The 21,486-nt window shown below is 46.1% G+C and overlaps 1 protein-coding gene across 7 annotated transcripts in view; it reads right to left on the bottom strand.

Moving 5' to 3' along the window:
• BCAS3 (BCAS3 microtubule associated cell migration factor) overlaps nt 1-21,486 on the bottom strand; it is an 846,545-nt gene that overhangs the window by 656,221 nt on the left and 168,838 nt on the right. For all 7 annotated transcript variants that reach the window (XM_058164101.1, XM_058164100.1, XM_058164098.1 and 4 more), the window contains one exon: nt 15,038-15,131. In XM_058164101.1, the coding sequence (XP_058020084.1) occupies nt 15,038-15,131 (94 nt within the window). The remainder of the gene's footprint in view (nt 1-15,037; nt 15,132-21,486) is intronic.

Raw genomic sequence — 21,486 nt, 5'->3', positions numbered from 1 at the left:
CTTTGAGAAGATGGGTATTTTGGAAGGTAAAATGTCACTCTGCCTTTTTCTCCTCAGGTTGACACGGAAGTTTAAAAAAACACCACACAGCCAGGTTTTTGAACCTACATTCAGCATCAGACTGCAAGTTCTGATTCTGTCCTAGCCTTGAAAGCCAGCTGGGTGACTTTAGAGCCACTCACCAGGAGTTGGCGAGTTCTAGTTCCGCCTTAGTCATGAAAGCCAGCTGGGTGACTTTGGACCAATCACCAGGAAACAGAGAGTTCTAGTTCCGCCTTCGTCATGAAAGCCAGCTGGCTGACTTTGGACCAATCACCAGGAGACATGAGTTCTAATCCTGCCTTAGCCATGAAAGCCAGCTGGGTGACATTGTACCAATCACCAGGAGACAGAGAGTTCTAGTTCCGCCTTAGTCATGGAAGCCAGCTGGCTGACTTTGGGCCAATCACCCGGAGAAGGTGAGTTCTACTTCCACTTTAGCCATGAAAGCCAGTTTGGTAACTTAAGAGCCATTCACCAGGAGATGGTGAATTCTAGATCCGGCTTAGGCATGAAACACACAGTTGTTGTTGAGGGGAAAAGAAGAGGAAAGAGGTGTGTTGTATATGTTTCCCACTTTTGAGTTATGTGTAAAAAAAAATAAAGGCAGGATGCAAATAAATAAAATACATAAAAATATCCCGAATCAAGCCATAGAAACGGGTAAGGTTTTTGATGTCCACATCCCCCTTTCTTCTTCTCCATCCAGGACCCCTTTAAAAAACTGGAACCAGTTCTGCTAACAGTCTTCCCAAAGCCCAAATTGTGAGGTGTGTGTTTTTTTTTAATCAGCTGTGTGATTTACAGACAATGTAGTCATGGCCTACAGGAAGCGGGGGTGGAGATTCAGTAACAACTGTATTTAATGTCTGATGGGGGCTGTTCTGCACCATCCGTACAATCCCCTGGTCCAGGTCATGGTGCCAAGAGTTGCCACTGTTATAAATGCTGCCATTAGAATGTTTGTTTTAATTCTGACCTTGGAGTCACAGCTGAATGTGAAATAAATGTGAACTAAACAAGAAAGGCAGTGGGAAGTTGGAAAACAGAGTCCATGCAGCTGTTGGGACTGGCTGATTCACAGCAACAAAATTAGGCACTAAGAATAGAGCCATACTCTGCACCCTGTCTGCCAAGAATAACAGAACCACCGAGTTGGAAGGGACCTCGGGGGGTCTTCTAGTCCAACCCCCTGCTCAAGGACCCTCTACCATTTCGGACAATTGGTTGTCCAGTCTCTTCTTAAAAATCTCCAGTGATGGAGCACCCACAACTTCTGAAATCAGAAGTTTTTAAGAAGATGTTGGAGAACCATTTGTCTGAAGTGGTGTAGGGTTTCCTGCCTAAGGAGGGGGTTGGACTAGAAGACCTCCAAGGTCCCTTCCTATACCTGTTATTCTATTCTATTCTATTCTATTCTATTCTATTCTATTCTATTCTATTCTATTCCATTCCATATTTTATTTTATTTTATTTTCTATTCTATTCTATTCTATTCCATCCCATATATTCTATTCTATTCTATTCTATTCTATTCTATTCTATTCTATTCTATTCTATTCTATTCTATTCTATTCTATTCCATTCCATATTTTATTTTATTTTCTTTTCTATTCTATTCTATTCTATTCCATCCCATATATTCTATTCTATTCTATTCCATTCCATTCCATCCCATATTTTCTATTCTATTCTATTCTATTCTATTCTATTCTATTCTATTCTATTCTATTCTATTCCATCCCATATATTCTATTCTATTCTATTCTATTCTATTCTATTCTATTCTATTCTATTCTATTCTATTCTATTCCTACTCTACTCTACTCTACTCTACTCTACTCTACTCTACTCTACTCTACTCTACTCTATTCTACAAGAGCCCTGCCTAAGACTGAATTTGGTGTGAGGGTGAGTTTTAACCAGGAAGTAAAGACTACCGGGCAGGTGGGTGGAGCCTCGCACCGCCATTGCTACTGGTTTTCTGAACCACTGGCTGAACTGGTCTGAACCGGGAGGATTTCACCCCTGCTAGGTAGTCATGTTACTGAGTGGGCATGGCCAATTTAGCCAAATTAAACTTTAATTTGTTTAATTTAATTTGAGTGGAAAGCAAGTTAGTGAAGGGATGTGGCTGCCCTGGGGTGTGTATGAGGGACTGCCTCGGGGTGTTTGTGTGTGTGTGTGTGTGTGTGTGTGTCCCTCTCTTTCTCTCTGGAGGCCGGGGAGGCCAAAGACGGCCCCATTTTTAGCCTCCCGAGGCCTCTGAATGTCCCAATTTTGGCCTCCCCAGCCTCCAGTAGCATTCTGCTGCCCAAACATGGTCCTGTTTTTGGCACCCCGGGCCTCCAGAAGGCGGATGGGGGCCGGTGGATAGGCTGGAGGATGTGAGTGGGGCAGCCTGGTGGTCCCACATGGGCTAGATTAATGGCTTTGGTGGGCCGTATCCGGCCCGTGGGCCGTAGTTTGAGGACCCCTGCCATTTAGGTAGGACAATGTTTTAAATAAAAAAGTTCTCAAAATATTTTCAGCACTATCTGTAGGAGAAGGAATCGCAGAAATAGAGGCGGAGTCAAAAGAGGAATCAGCCTAGAATCCCTCCGTAATCACAAGCAGAGTAAATCCAACCTCCCTTGAATTCTGCGGACTCTCATCTAACTCCTAGCAAGCGCTTAGTTGAAAAGATTCCTATGCATGTTTTTTTTTAGTATGTTGTGGTCCGTCAGCAACCTATGGAGCTGGCAACGGAGTCGGACAGCAATGAGGTTGAGGTGAGGCCAGGGCCATCGGGGAGTGAGGTGCGGACTCCAGAGCCTCCAGAGGCTGATAGTAGTGAGGCAGAGGAAGAGGAGGAGCCTGTTCCTAATGCACGCATGAGAAGAGCTGCCAGAAGGCAAGAGCAGCTGAAGCGAAGAGAACGACTCGGGAGTAGGGCCAAGAGATGATTGGCCCCTCCCTTAAAGGCCAGCAACAGCATTTGCCAGAAAACAACATTGTAGCTGCGTCTTCTGCTCCATCTTCTGCTTCGTCTACGTCTTTGTTTTTGTGGCTTCTGGATGTTTGCCAGGAAGGGCCTTTGGCAGTTTGCCTAATTAGACTAAGGTTTGTGAGATAACTGAGGAATTTGTGTTGGGAGGAATTTGTGTTACTTTGAGTTGAACGAAGCTGGGAATGAAGTAATTCCCAGCTGTTCAAATAAAGTTTGTTTTTCCATGGACTAAGTTTATTACTACCTATTTGGGCCTGGGTCACAACATAGTAATAAATTAGTTTAATTGAGCTGGTCTTTTGTGCCTGACAATATCTTCACAATAGCTCTTCAAAGCAAAGTAGCACTAAACTGCACTGTTAAGAACAAGTTTACTGAAAATCACTGTACCCATCCAAGAAGTAAACCAATGTTTTTTTACCACTTTACTACCTGCAGAATAGCACTTCTCAGACAATGTCCTTAAAAGCTCAAAGCAAAAAAGCCCCACCCACCCAATTTAGTCTGTTTCTGTGGCTTCCCTCTGGGATGAGGTTTTGCAGTATTTCTAGCAGGACTTCCAGATTCTCTAACGCAGTGGTTCTCAACCTTTATAATGCTACAACCCCTTTAATACAATTCCCCATGATGTGGCGACCCCTTTAATACAATTCCCCATGATGTGGCGACCCCCAACCGTAAAATTATTTTCGTTTTGAATTTATCGCGCCTGAAGCCGTATTGGCTAGCGATCTGAACTGCTTGCGATTGCCTTGAGGACGGAGGCATTAAAGTGGAGACTCCTCCCCTATTAAGTTTATCGCGCCTGAAGCCAGATTAGGCTAGCGATTGGGAGTGATTGCAGCTGGCTTGAGAGGGAGACATCAGAGCAAAGATTTCTCTCTTTTTTAATTCATCGCGCCTGAAGCCGAATTCACGATTCTTCGACTCGCAAGTATACTTCCCATATTTCCGATGGTCTTAGATGAACCCTGGCAAATTGTCATTCGACCCCCAACGGGGTCACGACCCACAGGTTGAGAACCGCTGCTCTAACGGCTTTGTTCCCTAGGCCCGTGATGGCGAACCTACGGCTCACACATGCTACAGATGGCATGCAGAGGCCTCTCTGCGGACACGCGAGCCGTCGCCCCAGCTCAGATCTGCCCCGCATCTCCTGCCGGCCAGCTGCTTTTCGGGTCTCTGCCATGCATGCGTGTGGGAGATGGCCACACGTTCGAAAGGGGTGAATGCGCATGGGCAGGGTGCATGCGGAGGAGTCACACACACACCCCTCAGGGTTGCGCGTGCATTCGCAGGGGGAAAGGCACACGCAGGATTGCACTTGCATGTGCGGGACACACACGGGGGGGGGGGTCGCACTTGCATTGCATTGTGGGCGTGCATGCGCGCTTTTGGCACTCGGTACTGTAAACCGCCCTGAATCACTGCCCTAGGCCGTCCATCTGGTAAACTCGCAAGATTCGTTTTTCTCGCTCGGTACACATATAATTCCGAACTAAACCTGTGTTGTTTCTCTGTGTCGTATAATATATTTGGGTATATGCCTAATTTTGTATTTATTTATTTAATCATGTTTATGTAAGGTATATTGAAGGTGGTGACCCTTTGAGAGCTGTATGCAATGAGATTTCATTTTAATATACGCCAGTTAGTATACATTTAAAGTGACAGCAAAGTTGTTCTAAGTCTAAGTCTAATTTTTGACTTGATAATGTTTCCGATTGTTAGTTGCCCTGAACCTATTTTATAAACAAACAAACAAACAAGTAATCAGACATAATAAGGTATGTCTTATTTATAGACTTCCCAAAAGTCACTGGAAAACCTTTTTAACAAGCAGCCCCATTGCTTTGGAGAGCACCATTATACAATCTGTGAAAATAGTCTTTAGAGCCTGAATAATTGCTGGCGGCTAAGTGCTAATGACATTATATAAACAGGCATCAATAGTCCCCACTTCATAAAGGCCACATTCCCAGATGAAAATAGATCCTACCAGATCCAAGCAGTCAGGATAGTAAAAAGGCAGGAGTTTCCAGAACATCGACAAAAAGATAGGATAAGACTAATAATCTATCTTGAAATAGCTTCAGGAGTCAAAATGTATTTGTTTTATTTATTTAATCATTTTTTTAAATATATTTTTTTAAATATATATTTTGGACCTGGCCAGCTCCCTCAGAGAAGAAGGACTCATTCATTCATATGGGACAATTTCCACTAAAGGAACAAATTTTTGGATGTTCTAACACCTCTGCATCCATCAATCCATCCAATCTATCTATCCATCTATCTATCTATCCCTCCAGCTACCTCTCTGACCGGTCGCAGACGGTGTTGGCAGGGGGGCAGAGATCGACCTCGAGGCGCCTCACTTGTGGGGTGCCGCGGGGTCGATTCTCTTGCCTCTCCTGTTCAACATCTATATGAAGCCGCTGGGTGAGATCATCAGTGGTTTTGGGGTGAGGTACCAACTGTACGCTGATGATACGCAGCTGTACTTCTCCACCCCAGGCCACCCCAACGAAGCTATCGAAGTACTGTCCCGGTGTCTGGAAGCCGTACGGGTCTGGATGGGGAGGAACAGGCTCAAGCTTAATCCCTCCAAGACGGAGTGGCTGTGGATGCCGGCACCCCGGTACAGTCAGCTGCAACCGCGGCTGACTGTTGGGGGCGAGTCATTGGCCCCGATGGAAAGGGTGCGCAACTTGGGCGTTCTCCTGGATGGACGGCTGTCGTTTGAAGATCACTTGATGGCTGTCTCCAGGAGAGCTTTTTATCAGGTTCGCCTGATTCGCCAGTTGCGCCCCTTCCTTGACCGGGATGCCCTATGCACGGTCACTCATGCTCTTGTTACCTCTCGCTTGAATTACTGCAATGCTCTCTACATGGGGCTCCCCTTGAAGAGCACCCGGAGGCTCCAGTTGGTTCAGAATGCAGCTGCGCGGGTGACAGAGGGAGCCGCTCCTGGCTCCCATGTGACACCACTCCTGCGCAGTCTGCACTGGCTACCTGTGGTCTTCCGGGTGCACTTCAAGGTGCTGGTTACTACCTTTAAAGCGCTCCATGGCTTAGGGCCGGGTTATTTACGGGACCGCCTACTGCTACCGATTGCCTCCCACCGACCTGTGCGCTCTCACAGAGAGGGACTCCTTAGAGTACCGTCCGCCAAGCAATGTCGGCTGGCGACCCCCCCCCCGGGGAAGGGCCTTTTCTGTGGGGGCTCCTACCCTCTGGAACGAACTTCCCCCAGGACTCCACCAACTTCCTGACCTTCGAACCTGTCGCCGCGAGCTGAAGACATATTTATTTATTCGCGCAGGACTGGCATAGAATTTTAGATTTTATTTGGTTTCTAATTTTAGTGGGTTTTACTGTTTTAAATATATTTTAATCTGGGCCAAATTTAATAAGTTTTTTAAATATTATTTTATCTTGTATTTATTCTGTTGTTATGTTTTATCTGGCTGTAAACCGCCCTGAGTCCTTCGGGAGAAGGGCGGTATAAAAATCTAATTAAATAAAATAAATAAATAAATAAAATAAATACTAGCACTGATGATGTTACCTAGTTACGGTAATGAAACATCTGCAAGAAAACAAGCAAGCTCAGAGAACACCAAGGACCCCAGAATCTTCCTCCTCTCCGCTCTTTTCTAGCACTAATGATGTTACCTAGTTTGATCTAGTCATCTAGAAACATCTGCCAAAAAACCACCAAGCTCAGAGAGCACTAAGGACCCCACAGTTCTCCCCCTCCCCCTCCTCCTCCTCCCTCTCTTCTAGCACTGATGATGTTAACTACCGTATTTTTCAGAATATAAGACGCATTCCCCCCCCCCGGCCTCCTAAAAGGGGGTGAAAATTTGGGTGCGTCTTATACACCAAATGTAGCCACACCCACCCACTGGCCCCCACCCTTTGGCTTCTGCCTCCCAGCAATTTTCCTCCTTGCAGCAAGCAGCAAGAAGAAACAGCCCATTTCAGCTTCAGCACAGCCTGATTAGGACAAGTCGATTGTCCCTTGGATCGGCCTCCCGACCCTCAGCTGTTTCAGGCTGCAGGGATTGCCATGGCCTATTGTGGCGCAGGCCTCTGCTGCTTGCTGCAAGGAGGTAAATTGCTGGGAGCAGATTTTTTTTTTCCCTTGTGCTAATCAAGCTATGCTGAAAACGAAAATGAAAGTCAAGCAGGCTGTTCGCTGTAACGAGGCAAAATTGCTGGGAGGCAGATTTCTTTTTCTTCTTTTCCTCACCAAAAAAAGGTAGGTGTGTCTTATAGTCCGAAAATATGGTAGTTTGGTAATGAAACACCTGCAAAAAAGGTGTTTCATTACCTTTTTTTCATTACCTTTTAGGGCCTCTGGTGGCTCAGCAGACTAAGTCTGTCTGTTATTAACACAGCTGCTTGCAATTACTGCAAGTTCAAGTCCCACCAGGCCCAAGGTTAACTCAGCCTTCCATCCTTTATAAGGTAGGTAAAATGAGGACCCAGATTGTTGGGGGCAATTAAGTTGACTTTATATATAATATACAAATGGATGAAGTCTATTGCTTAACACAATGTAAGCCGCCCTAAGTCTTTGGAAAAGGGTGGGATATAAATGCAAATAAAAAAAAAAACCCAACCAAGCTCAGAGAACGCCAAGGACCCCACAGTTCTCCTCCCCCTTTCTTCTAGCACTGATAATGTTAACTAGTTTGGTAATGAAACATCTGCAAAAAAAACCCCAGCCAAGCTCAGAGAAAACCAAGGACTCCACAGTTCAACCCTGAGCTGCAAATATTCTCCTCTACTGGTACTTCCAGAATTCACATGTACATCAGATTTTTTTATTTTATTTTTTTAATTTGCATTTATATCCCGCCCTTTTCTGAAGACTCAGGGCGGCTTACACTATGTCAAACGATAGTCTTCATCCATTTGTATATTATATACAAAGTCAACTTATTGCCCCCAACAATCTGGGTCCTCATTTTACCTACCTTATAAAGGATGGACAGCTGAGTCAACCTTGGGCCTGGTGGGGCTTGAACCTGCAGTAATTGCAAGCAGCTGCTGTTAATAACAGACTGTCTTACCAGTCTGAGCCACAGAGGCCCACAGAGATTTAGTGGGTGGCCTAGATTAATTGGGAGTGCAAGTTTGTCACTCTCATCAGAGGCATCGCACAAGGAGAAACTGTTATTTTTAAGAGGGAAATAGAATTATCTTCATGCAACCTAGCCTCCTCTACTGAGAAAAAGAAAAGACCAACACTGATTGAGCAGCGCCGGCTTTTAGAGCAAGCCTTCACTGGCTCCTTCTTCTTGGGAAGGCCAAAGCCTACTTGGGACGCTAGCAGGATTGGTGAAGAATTGCTAGACTTGGCAAACCACACCAAGCCAACGACTCATTCAGCCACACGTCCGATGGAACAGATGGGACCAGCCGATCTTCAGCTCGTTCGGTTCCAGTCTTTAAAAAAAGTATTCAATAATGTATATATACAACACCACCAAAAGTCATCTATCCCAGTTCCTGCAGGGCTGGTGCCTACCCCAGTTTAGTCTAGCCTGGTTTGAGATGGAACGTTTGATTCTACTGGATAGCCATTTTTCTTGTTATCAAGATTATACACACATGCAGAGAGAGAGAGAGAGAGAGAGAGAGAGAGAGAGAGAGAGAGAGAGAGAATGAGAATTCAACATTAATTGCTTGGAGGCCAGTTCATAAACACCTAAATCTGCCTTTTCTTCCTCCCCCCCCCCCAAATGGGGCAGATTCTTTCTGCCTGTGACAACCTCCCAATCTGCAGCTTGAGGAGCCTCTGCCTCTGACAAACGCTTGCAGATTTACATTTGCAGGTCAAATGTGTTTTTATCAAGGTCACTGTAGCATCCTCAATGTTTGTAAACTGTTTGGACAATTTTAAATAAGGGGAAGGTCTTGGTTTAAATTATTTCTTGCAAAACTTCCCCGCAGGAGAACGCTCCTGGGAACTTTTAGATGGGCTTCTGGCACACTGTGAGCTAAAGCCCCTTTAGACTCACTAGGTGGTCTAAGCCAGTATTAACAGCCTACTAGGAGTAGTAAGAACTTCAGCCTCGAGGGAACTGGGTTCTGATCCCCCCCAGAAGCACGGAATGATCTTGGCCAACTGCTTAATACCGAACCAATTTTATAGGCTGTTGTGAAAAATAATTGGCTTTATTATACTATCTTTTGCTTTTTTTATTATCCTCCTCTTTCGTCAGCTTTGTTTTTTGGGCCTTTTGGCCAAAAATAAAATTAACCAGCTGAATTTCATAGCAATTAAGTTCTTCAAGATCATTGCAAGTTTGACCACTGCAGGAAACAGGTGGTTAAAATCATTTGAAGGAATACATCCATGGAGATAGTTCTGCGTTCTGCTGGGTTCATTTCCCCAAGCCAGGATTCACTTAACAATTGTGTTACTAACTTAATATCTGCAATCATTTACTTAACAACTGTGGCAAGAAAGGGCAAAACTCACTTAACGAATGTTTCTTAGCATCAAAAGTCTGGGGCTGAATTGTGGTTGTAAATCAAGGACCATCTGTATGACATAGGAAGCCAATAAAGAAGTTAGCCAGACATTTGGAAACACCATGGAGACTGCTTGCTCAGAAGCCTTATCCAGCTGGGAAGGGAAGGGAAGGGAAGGGAGGAGAGGACAGGAGAGGAGAGGACAGGAGAGGAGAGGATAGAAAGTAGGGAGGGGAGGAGAGGAGGGAGGGAGGAGGAGAGATGAAAGAAGGGAGGGAGGGAGGAAGGGAAGGGAGGAGGGAAGGGAAGAAGAGAGAGAAGAGAAGAGAAGAGAAGAGAAGAGAAGAGAGGAGAGGAGAGGAGAGGAGGAGAGGAGGAGAGGAGGAGAGGAGAGGAGAGGAGAGGAGAGAGAGAGAGGAGAGAGGAGAGAAAGTAGGGAGGGAGGAGGGAGGGAGGGAGGAGGAGAGAGGAGAGAAGAGACGTGAGAAGGGAGGAGAGGAGGGAGGAAGGGAAGAAGAGAAGAGAAGAGAAGGGAAGGGAAGGAAGGGAAGGAAGAAGGAAGGGAAGGGAGGGAGGGAGGAGAGGATAGAAAGTAGGGAGGAGAGGAGGAGGGAGGAGAGGAGAGAGGAGGAGAGGAGGAGAGGAGAGGAGGAGAGGAGAGAGGAGAGAGGAGAGGAGAGGAGAGGAGAGAAAGTAGGGAGGGAGGAGGAGGGAGGGAGGAGGAGGAGAGGAGAGAAGAGAGGAGAGGAGGAGGAGAGGAGGGAGGAAGGAAGAAGAGAAGAGAAGAGAAGGAAGGAAGGAAGGGAAGGAAGGGAAGAAGGGAAGGGAAGGAGGGAGGGAGGAGAGGATAGAAAGTAGGGAGGAGAGGAGGAGGAGAGGAGAGAGGAGAGAAGAGACGTGAAAGAAGGGAGGGGAAGGGGAGGGAAGGGAAGAAGAGAGAGAAGAGAAGAGAAGAGAAGAGAAGAGAAGAGAAGAGAAGAGAAGAGAAGAGAAGAGAAGAGAAGAGAAGAGAGGATAATGGGTTTCGGGGTGGGGTATGTGGGGGGGGGCACGCCCACAGGGGGTTAGGCTGGTCCCTTCTAAGGTTCACGATATGGAGGTCTGTAAATTGGAGGTCTTGGAGGAGGTTAAGGCTCGACCATGTATGGGCATTTCCATCTGCACGGTACGAGGGAGGGGCAGGTATGGCTGAAGCAGGGGCTCCTATCAAGTTCGGGGAGTGCGCTCTCGCTGTTTGAAAGCGATTCCGCACTCCGGGCCCCTAGACTTCACTCGTGCCCCGGGTGGTTATATCCCCCGGGAACCTGGACCTTCTATTGATGTTATGCAATGCCAGGTCCGTCATGAATAAGACCCCCCTCATATTCGATCTTATCCAAGAGGGGGGAGCGGACCTAATGGGCATTACGGAGACCTGGGTGGGCGCAGAAGGGGGGGGTTCCCCTTACTGAGATGTGCCCACCAGGCTTCCGCGCATTCCATCAGCCGAGGGCCCAGGGTAGGGGTGGGAGGGTAGCGGTTGTCATTAACGAGAGTCTGGAACCCAGGGAGGTCGCTGTCCCGCAGATAGCCGGTTGTGAAACCCTCCTGGTGAGGTGGGGCCGTGGGGTGCAGGTGGGCTTGCTGATTGCGTACCTGGCTCCTTGCTACGTAACGGCAGCCCTGCCCGAGCTGATGGAGATGATAGCCGGGACGGCGGTTGAGACCCCCAGACTTATGGTTATGGGGGATTTCAATTTGCCGTCGGCGGGCGAATCCTCAACGGCAGCTCGGGAGTTCATGGCTTCCATGACGGCCTTGGACCTGACCCAGACAGTTAATGTCCCCACCCACATCGGGGGTAACACACTGGACTTGATTTTTGTCTCGGGACAGTGGCTAAATGATCTGGAGTTAGGGGAGTTAATATCCCAACCCCTGTCATGGTCAGATCATTTACTCCTTCAGCTAGACTTTCGAACCGCTACACCTCACCGCAGGGAGACGGAACCGGTTCGATGGAGAAATGACTGTCATTGAGGCTTCAAAGACCACTTTCAGATGGCTTCCCCTCACTCCCACCTGGGAAAAATTGGAGTAGAAAAGACAGCTGAGCTACATCTCCAGGTTAAGCCTTAAATGGAAAAGGATAAGTGGTATTAAATTTAGGAGAATTATTTCTGCAAACCTCAAGAAATCAAGTGAACTTTTCAAGGGAGGCAGGGGCGTTGTTCTTCCAATGGGAAATGACAGAGAAGAGGAAGTCAATTACCTGACTTTTCAAAGACATTAATGCCCATTTCCTACATTTATTGGCGCTGACATCTTGACCCAGGGTAAATTTAATGCTGCAGCTCTCTAAATGTGGTTTTAGAGAATGGGTGCCATCAGAAAGATCATTCCCTTCCTCTTGCTTAATAGCCTTGGCCAAGACTTAGCGTCACGTTTATACCCAAACTCTTAACTCATCAGACAGATCAAGTGGCTCCCAACATATGAGCTATCAACAACATACCTTCTGATATATTGACTTACGTATTAATATTTTTTTAGATTAAACAGTTGGAAGGGACCTTGTAGGTCAGGGGTGTCAAACTCAAGGCCCGGGGACCAGATCTAGCCTGCGGGGTGCTTAAATCCGGCCCGTGGGGGAGCCCTGGAAATAGCGAAGGATCGGCCCGCGATGCCTCTGCCAGTAAAAATGCTGGCAGAGGGTTGCAGGAGGCATCCCAGCCGAAAATGGAGCTTGGGAGACTGTTTTCTCTGGCAGAGCACTCTGGCCACAGGTGCCCCCAAGATGAGTGATGTCAAGCTGGCCAAGCTCACCCCGGCCGCCAAGGTCAAACACAACCCTGATGCAGCCCTCAATGAAATCGAGTTTGACACCCCCTGTTTTAGGTCATCTAGTCCAACCCCCCCTCCGCCCAAGAAGGAGACCCTACACCATTTCTGACAGATGGCAGTCCCGTCTCTTCTTGAAAGCCTCCAGTGATGAAGCTCCCACAACTTCTGCCGTGTCCCACTCCCCCTCCGACGACCGGGTCTAGGAAGTCTGTATCAAGCATGGCAACTGTTGTGTCTTGCCCGCTCTCACAGCAGCCGGGGCCTTCTTATCTGCTCCTGAACACGGAGGAATGTATGCCTCCCGGCCCCAGTCCTGGCTCCATGCCCAGACAAGCTGAAGAGGAGGGGGCACCTCCTGGTCCCAGCCCTGGCTCCCATGCCCAAGCAGGTTGCAGAGGAGGGAGCATCCCCCGGCCCCAGCCCTGGCTCCATGCCCAGGCAAACAGAGCAGCTAGACCCCTCCCCCTCCTCCACAGCATGTGAGCCTGAGGGAGGTCAATTACCAACAGCTGCCGACTGGAGTGACCCTCACGTCAGAAGACTTGATAGGCGTCGGCGTCAGAAGGAAGGGAGGGGCAGGCCTTAATGAGTGCTGAGTCATGGAGCCACACCCCATGGCCTATATAAAGGATCTGCTTTCTGGCAGTCTCTGAGTCAGGCAAAGTCGAACTTATCTTGCTGAAGTCACTTTCTGGTCTCCTGCCTGCTCTGAGGACTTTGCTAGGACTTTGGGCAGAGCTGCAGAGGCAAGCCTGATTCGGATTTCCCTGACCCGGCCGTCAGCGGAGGAGTGGGACACGACAGCAACGAAGCCTCTGCAGCTTGTCAAATTCCTTCGAGGTTTATCAGGGCAGGCAGGAGTCCAAGTTGTGACTTCAGCAATAGCAGCAAACTAGATGGGACTTTGCTTGACTCAAGGTTAGAATGCCAAAAGCAGGTCCTTTATATAGGCTGTGGGGTGTGGCTCCGTGACTCAGCATTTATCCAGGCCTGCCCCTCTCTTCCTTCTGCTGGCGTCGCCTCTCAGATCTCCGGAAGCGAGGATCCTCCCACTTTGAATTCTCTTCAGCTGGATCTGCTGTCAGTAATTCCAGCACGTGGCTGGCTTCCTGCTCACACGCTGTAGGAGTGAGGTTTATCAGGTTTGTTTATTCATTCCTGGAATCCTTTCCCGGCATGGGGCCAGGGCCGGGGTGGTGATGGTGGGGGGGGCTGGAGGCATGACAACTTCCGAAGGCAACTTCTGTTCCATGGGTTGATTGTTCTCACTGTCAGAAAAATTCTCCTTATTTCCAGGTTGAATCTCTCCTTGATCAGTTTCCATCCATTATTCCTTGTCTGGCCTTCAAGTGCTTTAGAGAATAGCTTGACCCCCTCCTCTCTATGGCAGCCCCTCAAATATTGGAAGATGCTATCCTGTCTCCCCTGATCCTTCTCTTCACTAGACCAGCCGTGCCCACTTTTTGAACATGCAAAATGTGTGTCTTCCCAGACTAAGCAAGTACCCACCATTTTCCAATGTTTGCAACATACAGGTAGTCGCAGACTTGCAAGCATTCATTTAGTGACCATTGAAAATCACAGCAGCATTGAAAAAAGTGACTTGTGACCATTTTTCACACAAACGACCGTTGCCGCATCCCTGTGGTCACGTGATCAAAATTCACACGCTTAGCAACTGGCATGTATTAAGGATGGTTAGACCGTCCTAGGGTCATGTGTCCACCTTTTGCGACCTTCGGAAGAACAAAGTCCATGGGGAAGCCAGATTCCCTTATCAATGGTCAGAACTGAAGAAGCTTCTTGGATGAGAAGCAAAATATATTCAATGAAAAGACAATAAAAAGTCCAGCTGCCTGTGGGACAGCTGTGTTACTAAACTTAACAACTGCAGTGTTTCACTTAACAACTATGGCAAGAAAGGTCATAAAATTGGGCAAAACTCACTTAACAACTGTCTCACTTACAACAGAAATTTGGGTTTCAGTTTAGGGTCAGTTTAGGCTCAGGGGCTAGGACGTTGAGCTTGTCGATCGAAAGGTCGGCAGCTCAGCGATTCGAATCCCTAGTGCTGCCGTGTAACAGGGTGAGCTCCCGTTACTTGTCCCAGCTTCTGCCAACCTAGCAGTTTCGAAAGCACGTAAAAAATGCAAGTAGAAAAAATAGGGACCACCTTTGGTGGGAAGGGAACAGCGTTCCTTGCACCTTTGGCGTTTAGTCATGCCGGCCACATGACCACGGAGACGTCTTTGGACAGCGCTGGCTCTCCGGCTTTGAAACAGAGATGAGCACCGCCCCCTAGAGTCAGGAACGACTAGCACGAATGTGCGAGGGGAACCTTTACCTTTTTAGGGTCATAAGTCGAGGACTATCTGCATTTAAAAGGATGTATAAAGGATGCTTTTTTGGGGGGGGTGTCAGGATGGTGAAAGTTGTAGCAGATGGTCAGAATAGATCCGATAAGAAATATGGGTTGTGTATTTCCGAATCAAAGCAAGCCAGAAAGCAAAATATCAGAGACAAAATAAGGTTGCTCTGCCTCCAATTTAATGTTTTCAACCACTAAAATGCGAAAAATAATAATAATAATAATATATTTCAGCTGGCAGACAAATAAAACTTCAGGAAAGATTTCAGCCTGATTTCTAAGCAAGTTAAAGGATCCATAATGCACCGCCAGAAAATAATGCTTACCGCTGGGGTTGAAAGCCATGCAGCAAATGGGCTTCTCGTGGGCTGGGAAGTGAGCTACGATGCCGTCACTATCGGAGTCCTCGCTCACCAGCACCTGCGTAATAGCACAGAAAATGGAAGGTGAGCAGCGCAACTTACATTTGATTCTATTACACTGGAAGCCCAGGGATCTATGGGTTCAGGCACCAGGCTAGAAAGTGTGAGTTCTAGTACCACCTTAAGCATGAAAGCCAGCTGGGTGTCTTTGAGCCAATCACCGGGAGATGGTGAGTTCTAGTCCCGCCTTAGGCATGAAAACCAGCTGGGTGACTTTGAGCCAATCACCAGGAGACGGTGAGTTCTAGTCCCGCCTTAGGCATGAAAGCCAGCTGGGTGACTTTGAGCCAATCACAAGGAGACGGTGAGTTCTAGTCCCGCCTTAGGCATGAAAGCCAGCTGGGTGATTTTGAGCCAATCACCAGGAGACAGTGAGTTCTAGTCCTGCCTTAGGCATGAAAGACAGCTGGGTGACTTTGAGCCAATCACCAGGAGATGGTGAGTTCTAGTCCCTCCTTAGGCATGAAAACCAGCTGGGTGACTTTGGGCCAATCACCGGGAGATGGTGAGTTCTAGTCCCTCCTTAGGCATGAAAACCAGCTGGGTGACTTTGGGCCAATCACCAAGAGATGGTGAGTTCTAGTCCCGTCTTATGCATGAAAACCAGCTGGGTGACTTTGAGTCAGTCTTTTTCTCTCAGCCTAACCTGCCTCACAGGTTTATTGCTGTAGGGAAATAAGAGGAGGAAGGGATGTTAGATATAATAATAATAATAATAATAATAATAATAATAATAATAATAATAATAATAATAATAATAATAATAATTATTATTATTATTATTATTATTATTATTATTATTATTATTATTATTATTATTATTATTATTATTTAATTTTTATACCGCCCTTCTCCCGAAGGACTCAGGGCGGTGAACAGGCAGATAAAATAATACATTACAATAAAAACACTATTTAAAAAACTTATTCAATATAGCCTAAATTTAAAATACAATACAAAATATAAAATAAACCCCAATAAAATCCATGTTTAAAAACTCTATTTAAGCCAGTCCTGCTCGGAAGAATAGATATGTCTTAAGCTCGCGGCAAAAGGTCCGGAGGTCAGGAAGATATCTTTGTCACCTTGAGTTATTTGTATAAATAATAAAAGATGGGATTCAAATATAATAAACAAACAAACAAATAAAAGTATTCCTTTCTTAAGTCATCCAAGTAAGGAGCGACTCCATAAAGATCATTAGGCACAAGGAAAATGTGCCTGGTGTCAGTTTCCTCCTTCGGACAAGTGTGTCTTAGCAAGACCTACTGGGGAAATGGGTGCAACATGAAATGCTCCCCACTCAGATCTGACCCCACTTTGTGTTTTTACCACACCTACTTCAGACTCCAGTGGAAGATGCCTGAGCTGGTGGAAGGAGGTCCTTTGCTAGCAGATGTCAATCTCTCCTTCAAGTCGATGCCAAGTCTTACCGACCATACAAACAGATTTTTTTCCATGGTGAATTATCTCTAATCTGGACTTTTAAAATTAGTTTTGTTTTTTTTAATTGAACCTGTTCTATTAGTGCTTTCTGAGCTTGGTGGTTTTGTTGCAGACATTTCATGACCCAACTAGGTAACATCCTCAGTGCTAAAAGACAGTTTGCTCACTGTTTACAGACGAGTGGTTGGGCGTATGGGGTGAAATCTAAAAATTTTCCCTACCGGTTCTGTGGGCGTGGTTTAATTGGTGGGTGTGGCTTGGAGGTCAGGTGACTGAATGGGCATGGTCAATAATAATAAATAATAAAAATAATAAAGTATACAAAACTTGGGAGGCCCCGGTCTACCTTCTTTAAAAATAGAGACTCCGGTCTACCAATTGCCTTTTACTGAGAGGCCCCGGTCTACCTTCTTTAAAAATAGAGGCACCGGTCTACTAATTGCCTTTTATTGGGAGGCACTGGTCTACCTTCTTTAAAAATAGAGGCACCGGTCTACTAATTGCCTTTTATTGGGAGGCACTGGTCTACCTTCTTTAAAAATAGAGGCCCCGGTCTACTCGCTGCCTATAGCACTGATCAGCTGTACTGCGGCCCTTTGAAGTCCGCGGCAGTCATTTAAGGCCGTTTGCAGCTATATCACCGCCGAGAGCTTCAGGGACAGAGAAGAGGAACAGCGAGCCGTGGGCAGTGGAGGGGGGGGCAGGGATTTTTGGTACCGGTTCTCCGAACTACCTGCCCCCATCGCTACCGGATCCCGCGATCCGGTCCGAATCGGGAGCATTTCACCCCTGGTTGGGCCTATCAATGAGGGTGGGAGTGTTGATCTCTTGTGGGGTCCTTGGTGCTCCCTGAGCTTGGTTGTTTTCTTGCAGACATTTCTTTAATCAAATAGCAAACTTCATCAGGGCAAAAATCCCACTTTCTTACAGCACTGTGCAGTTGCCCTCGTATAGCAGTGGCCAAAATTGTGGAAACCTTTTGGGAGAAGTGTATTTTCTAAAACTAGCTAATAACACCACTTTTTTGGGGGAGTAGTACCATAAAATTATCTATCAATGGAAAGATAATTTAATCAAGAATGTAATGCAATAACCATTAGAATAGCAGTTACAGTATAAAGAAGAAAAGTGAAACACGTAGAAAAAACGAGATATACAAAAATGATCCCCATGTCAGTTAATCCTTCGTCGGGTAACCTTTAGCATGAATGACGGCCTTACAACGTCTTCCCAAGTCTTTTAGTTCTCCAGCTGTTCTAATGCGAAACCAAAATAGAATGATGGCTTCTATTAACTGGGTTTTATTGCTGGGTCCCTTCTGACTAACAAGTTTCTTTAGTCGGCTCCATAGATTTTTCAATGGGGTGAAGGTCTGGGCTATTTCCAGGCCATTCCAGAAGTGGAATAGGATTATCTTGAAACTCCAAAAAAAAAAAAAGTGGTGTTATTAGCCATCAAACCTCAAAAATACATTTTTCCCAAAAGGTTTCCACAATTCTGGCTACTACTGTATATGCAGTTGATTTGACATTGTGTTGTATGAAAAACAGCACTATCCACTCGGCAATCCAACTAATCTAATGGACCACCGAGACAGCTGTGATATTGTTGATTAAACCAAGTATTCATTGAGGTTATAAATATTCATTGAACTAGTTGTCTTAATGGTTTATAGCTAATCCAGAAATCTAATATTACGGGGGGTTTTTTCTTAAGCCTCCCTCAAATTAGACATGATATTTTTGGCCAACGTTAGGCTGGCTAACAGGAAAAGACGCATCCATCCAGCTCAACACAGTGATACAATTATTTTTGCAAGATCTATAATCACAATAAAGGGTAACTTACAACACACACCCTGACACACATAAAAGCACCCCTAAAAAGGACCTTGGAATATTCATATCTAATGATCTAGCTGCCAAAGCCCACCGTAACAACATTGCCAAAAAGGCATTAAGAGTTGTAAACCTAATCTTGCGTCATCGTGGCCGATCTGTGCACGTGCAGAAGCTTCTGCGCATAGGCAGACGCCCGCATTTCTGCTCCCGTTACGAACCGGTAGTAAAGAATAGAATAGAATAGAATAGAATTTTATTGGCCAAGTGTGATTGGACACACAAGGAATTTGTCTTGGTGCATATGCTCTCAGTGTACATAAAAGAAAAGATATGTTCATCAAGGTACAACATTTACAACACAATTGATGGTCAATATATCAATATAAATCATAAGGATTGCCAGCAACAAGTTATAGTCATACAGTCATAAGTGGAAAGAGATTGGTGATGGGAACTATGAAACGATTAATAGTAGTGCAGATTCAGTAAATAGTCTGACAGTGTTGAGGGAATTATTTGTTTAGCAGAGTGATGGCCTTCAGGGAAAAACTGTTCTTGTGTCTAATTGTTCTGGTGTGCAGTGCTCTAAAGGTAAGTAGAACCCACCCCTGTTGCGGGCCAGATCTAAGCACCTCGCGAGCCATCTCTGGCCGGTGGGCCTTGATTTTGACCCCTCCAGTTCCAGAGACTCAACATCTTTTTTTTCTTTTTTTTGTATTGTGGTGACCAGAACAGGATGCAAGTGTGGCCTCACTAGCAGGGTGTAAAAGTGAGTCTGTCACTTTCCCTGATCTTGATGGCTTGGGAGGAAGTCAATGGCCAGGGCAGTCAGCTATTGTATCTGTGAAAAGAGCGTAATCATAAATAAACAGCCAATAAAAGCCGACATTGGTAGGTTGATGTTTTATTGTCGGAAGGTCGTTTGTCTGTTAAGTGATTGGCCTGAGGCCCAAAGGGTGGCTCTGCTCATAGATTCTTGATATTTGATAGGCCATCTTTGCTGGCTGTGGCTTTTTAAAATCGATTCTTAACCAAATGGAAATTAAATACTGGTACAATCTGTCGCTCTCTTCCTCCCTAACAGATTCTCAGCCTTCGGTGTCACAAAGCAACATTAAAAAAAAAAAAAAAAAAAGGGAGAGTTTACACGGGGAGTATCAAGACTTGATCTACAAATCTCCATTTAGGATGCTGTCCTTCCAAAGTTCAATCTTCACAACAAAATGAAAACTGCATTTTTAATGAATTCCAGTCAATTTTAAAGAGAAATCTACTATTTCGATGCTCTGAATTGCTCCCGGCTGCTTTACAAAATGGTAAAGTAAGGTACAAAATGGTAAAGGTTCCCCTCGCACATATGTGCTAGTTGTTGCCGACTCAAGGGGGCGGTGCTCAACTCCGTTTCAAAGCCGAAGAGCCAGCGCTGTACGAAGACGTCTCCGTGGTCATGTGGCCAGCATGACTCAACGCCAAAGGCGCACGGAACGCTGTTACCTTCCCGCCAAAGGTGGTCCCTATTTTTTCTACTTGCAGTTTTTACGTGCTTTCGAAACTGCTAGGTTGGCAGAAGCTGGGACAAGTCACGGGAGCCCCACCCGTTACACGGCAGCACTAGGGATTCGAACCGCTGACCTGCCGACCTTTTGATTGACAAGCTCAGCATCTTAGCCCCTGAGCTACCGCATTCATGTGGTGAATAGTACAATATGAAAGGAATTAAAGTACCATACTGCATCTCTTTTTTTAAAACTTTCAAAGTATCTCGCAAGTATATATTTTCTCCCGAATTTGGAGAAGCCCATCTGGGGAAGTTTCTAGGGCCTCTAAATTCAATTCTAACTCATGATTTTTGTTTTTGATTTCCACGTTTTTTTAAACGGGCCATCTCCCTCAGAGAGGGACTCTCGGGTGCTGTACAATAAAAAGTTAAAAGAAAAAGAAAAACAGCACATGAAAGTTTAAAATTGAGAAAATTTAAAATTTAACAGGAGGCAAGGATGATTAAACTCAGTTTAAAATGGATTAAAAAGGCAAAGAGAGGACTCTCAACAATGGCGAAATCGGGCCGGATCTACACAGAATGGTACACCCGTGGCGGGAGGCTCCGCCCCGTCATAACATCCCATTTTTGACCCTCTGCAGATGTGCAAAAGACGTGTGCGCTAGCTCCCACGCACTCCCATTCCCAAACCGGGAGCGAAGGTAAGTGGGTTTCACCGCTGGCTCTCAAGGTGCTAACCAGCCCCACAGCTGTGTGCTCCTCTTCATGCCTCAAGCAAGGCCACAGAGCATATGTTAACCCCTTTTCGAAGGCCAGGAGAGTGGGGGCCAGCCTCACCTCCAGGTGTCTGGACTCCAGGTAACACCCCCAACAATAGAAGATTCCGAGGCTTGAATTTCCTCAAAGTTCCAATTTATGAGAAATGTCATATTGGCACGTCTGGGAAAACCCGAATCTGAAAGCTTCCAGGTTTTACCCCACCCAAAAGAAAGTCCAAATCCCTTCACCCTGCACCCACACATCCATCACGTGGTCCAATCGAAGCACCATCCCAACTGGAGATGATGCCTCCCAGTAACACCCTTCCAGGTGCAGGACAGGATGTCCTTGACTCTCAGAGAAAGGAAAGTTATTATGGCTAGATATCTCCCCAACTCCCTACAATCCCCCCTCCCAGTTTCCCACAGCATTAAATATGGCAGCCCGGAAGATCCAAAGTAAAAGATGGCTTCCAGGACTGACACCAGGAAAGTGGGGGATATTCTACAGCAGGGAGTTTTGCCCCGTTTTATGACCTTTTTTTGCCACATTTGTTTGCGGCGGTTAAACGAATCATGCGGTCATTAAGTGAATCTGGCTTCCCTCCCGCTGTCTTTGCTTGTCGGAAGTCAGCTGGGAAGGTTATGAATGGTGATCATGTGACCCCAGGACAGTACAATAATAAATACGTGCCAGTTGCCGAGCAAGCAAATTTTGATCGCGTGACCATGGGGATGCTGCAACGGTCGTAAGTGTGAAAAACGGTCATAAGTCGCTTTTTTCAATGCGGTTGTAAATTCAAATGG

Source organism: Ahaetulla prasina, chromosome 1, assembly GCF_028640845.1.
Source record: "Ahaetulla prasina isolate Xishuangbanna chromosome 1, ASM2864084v1, whole genome shotgun sequence".
NCBI classification, from domain to species: domain Eukaryota; kingdom Metazoa; phylum Chordata; class Lepidosauria; order Squamata; family Colubridae; genus Ahaetulla; species Ahaetulla prasina.
The sequence above is the reverse complement of the archived record's forward strand: the minus strand, read 5'-3'. Positions and strand labels throughout refer to the sequence as shown.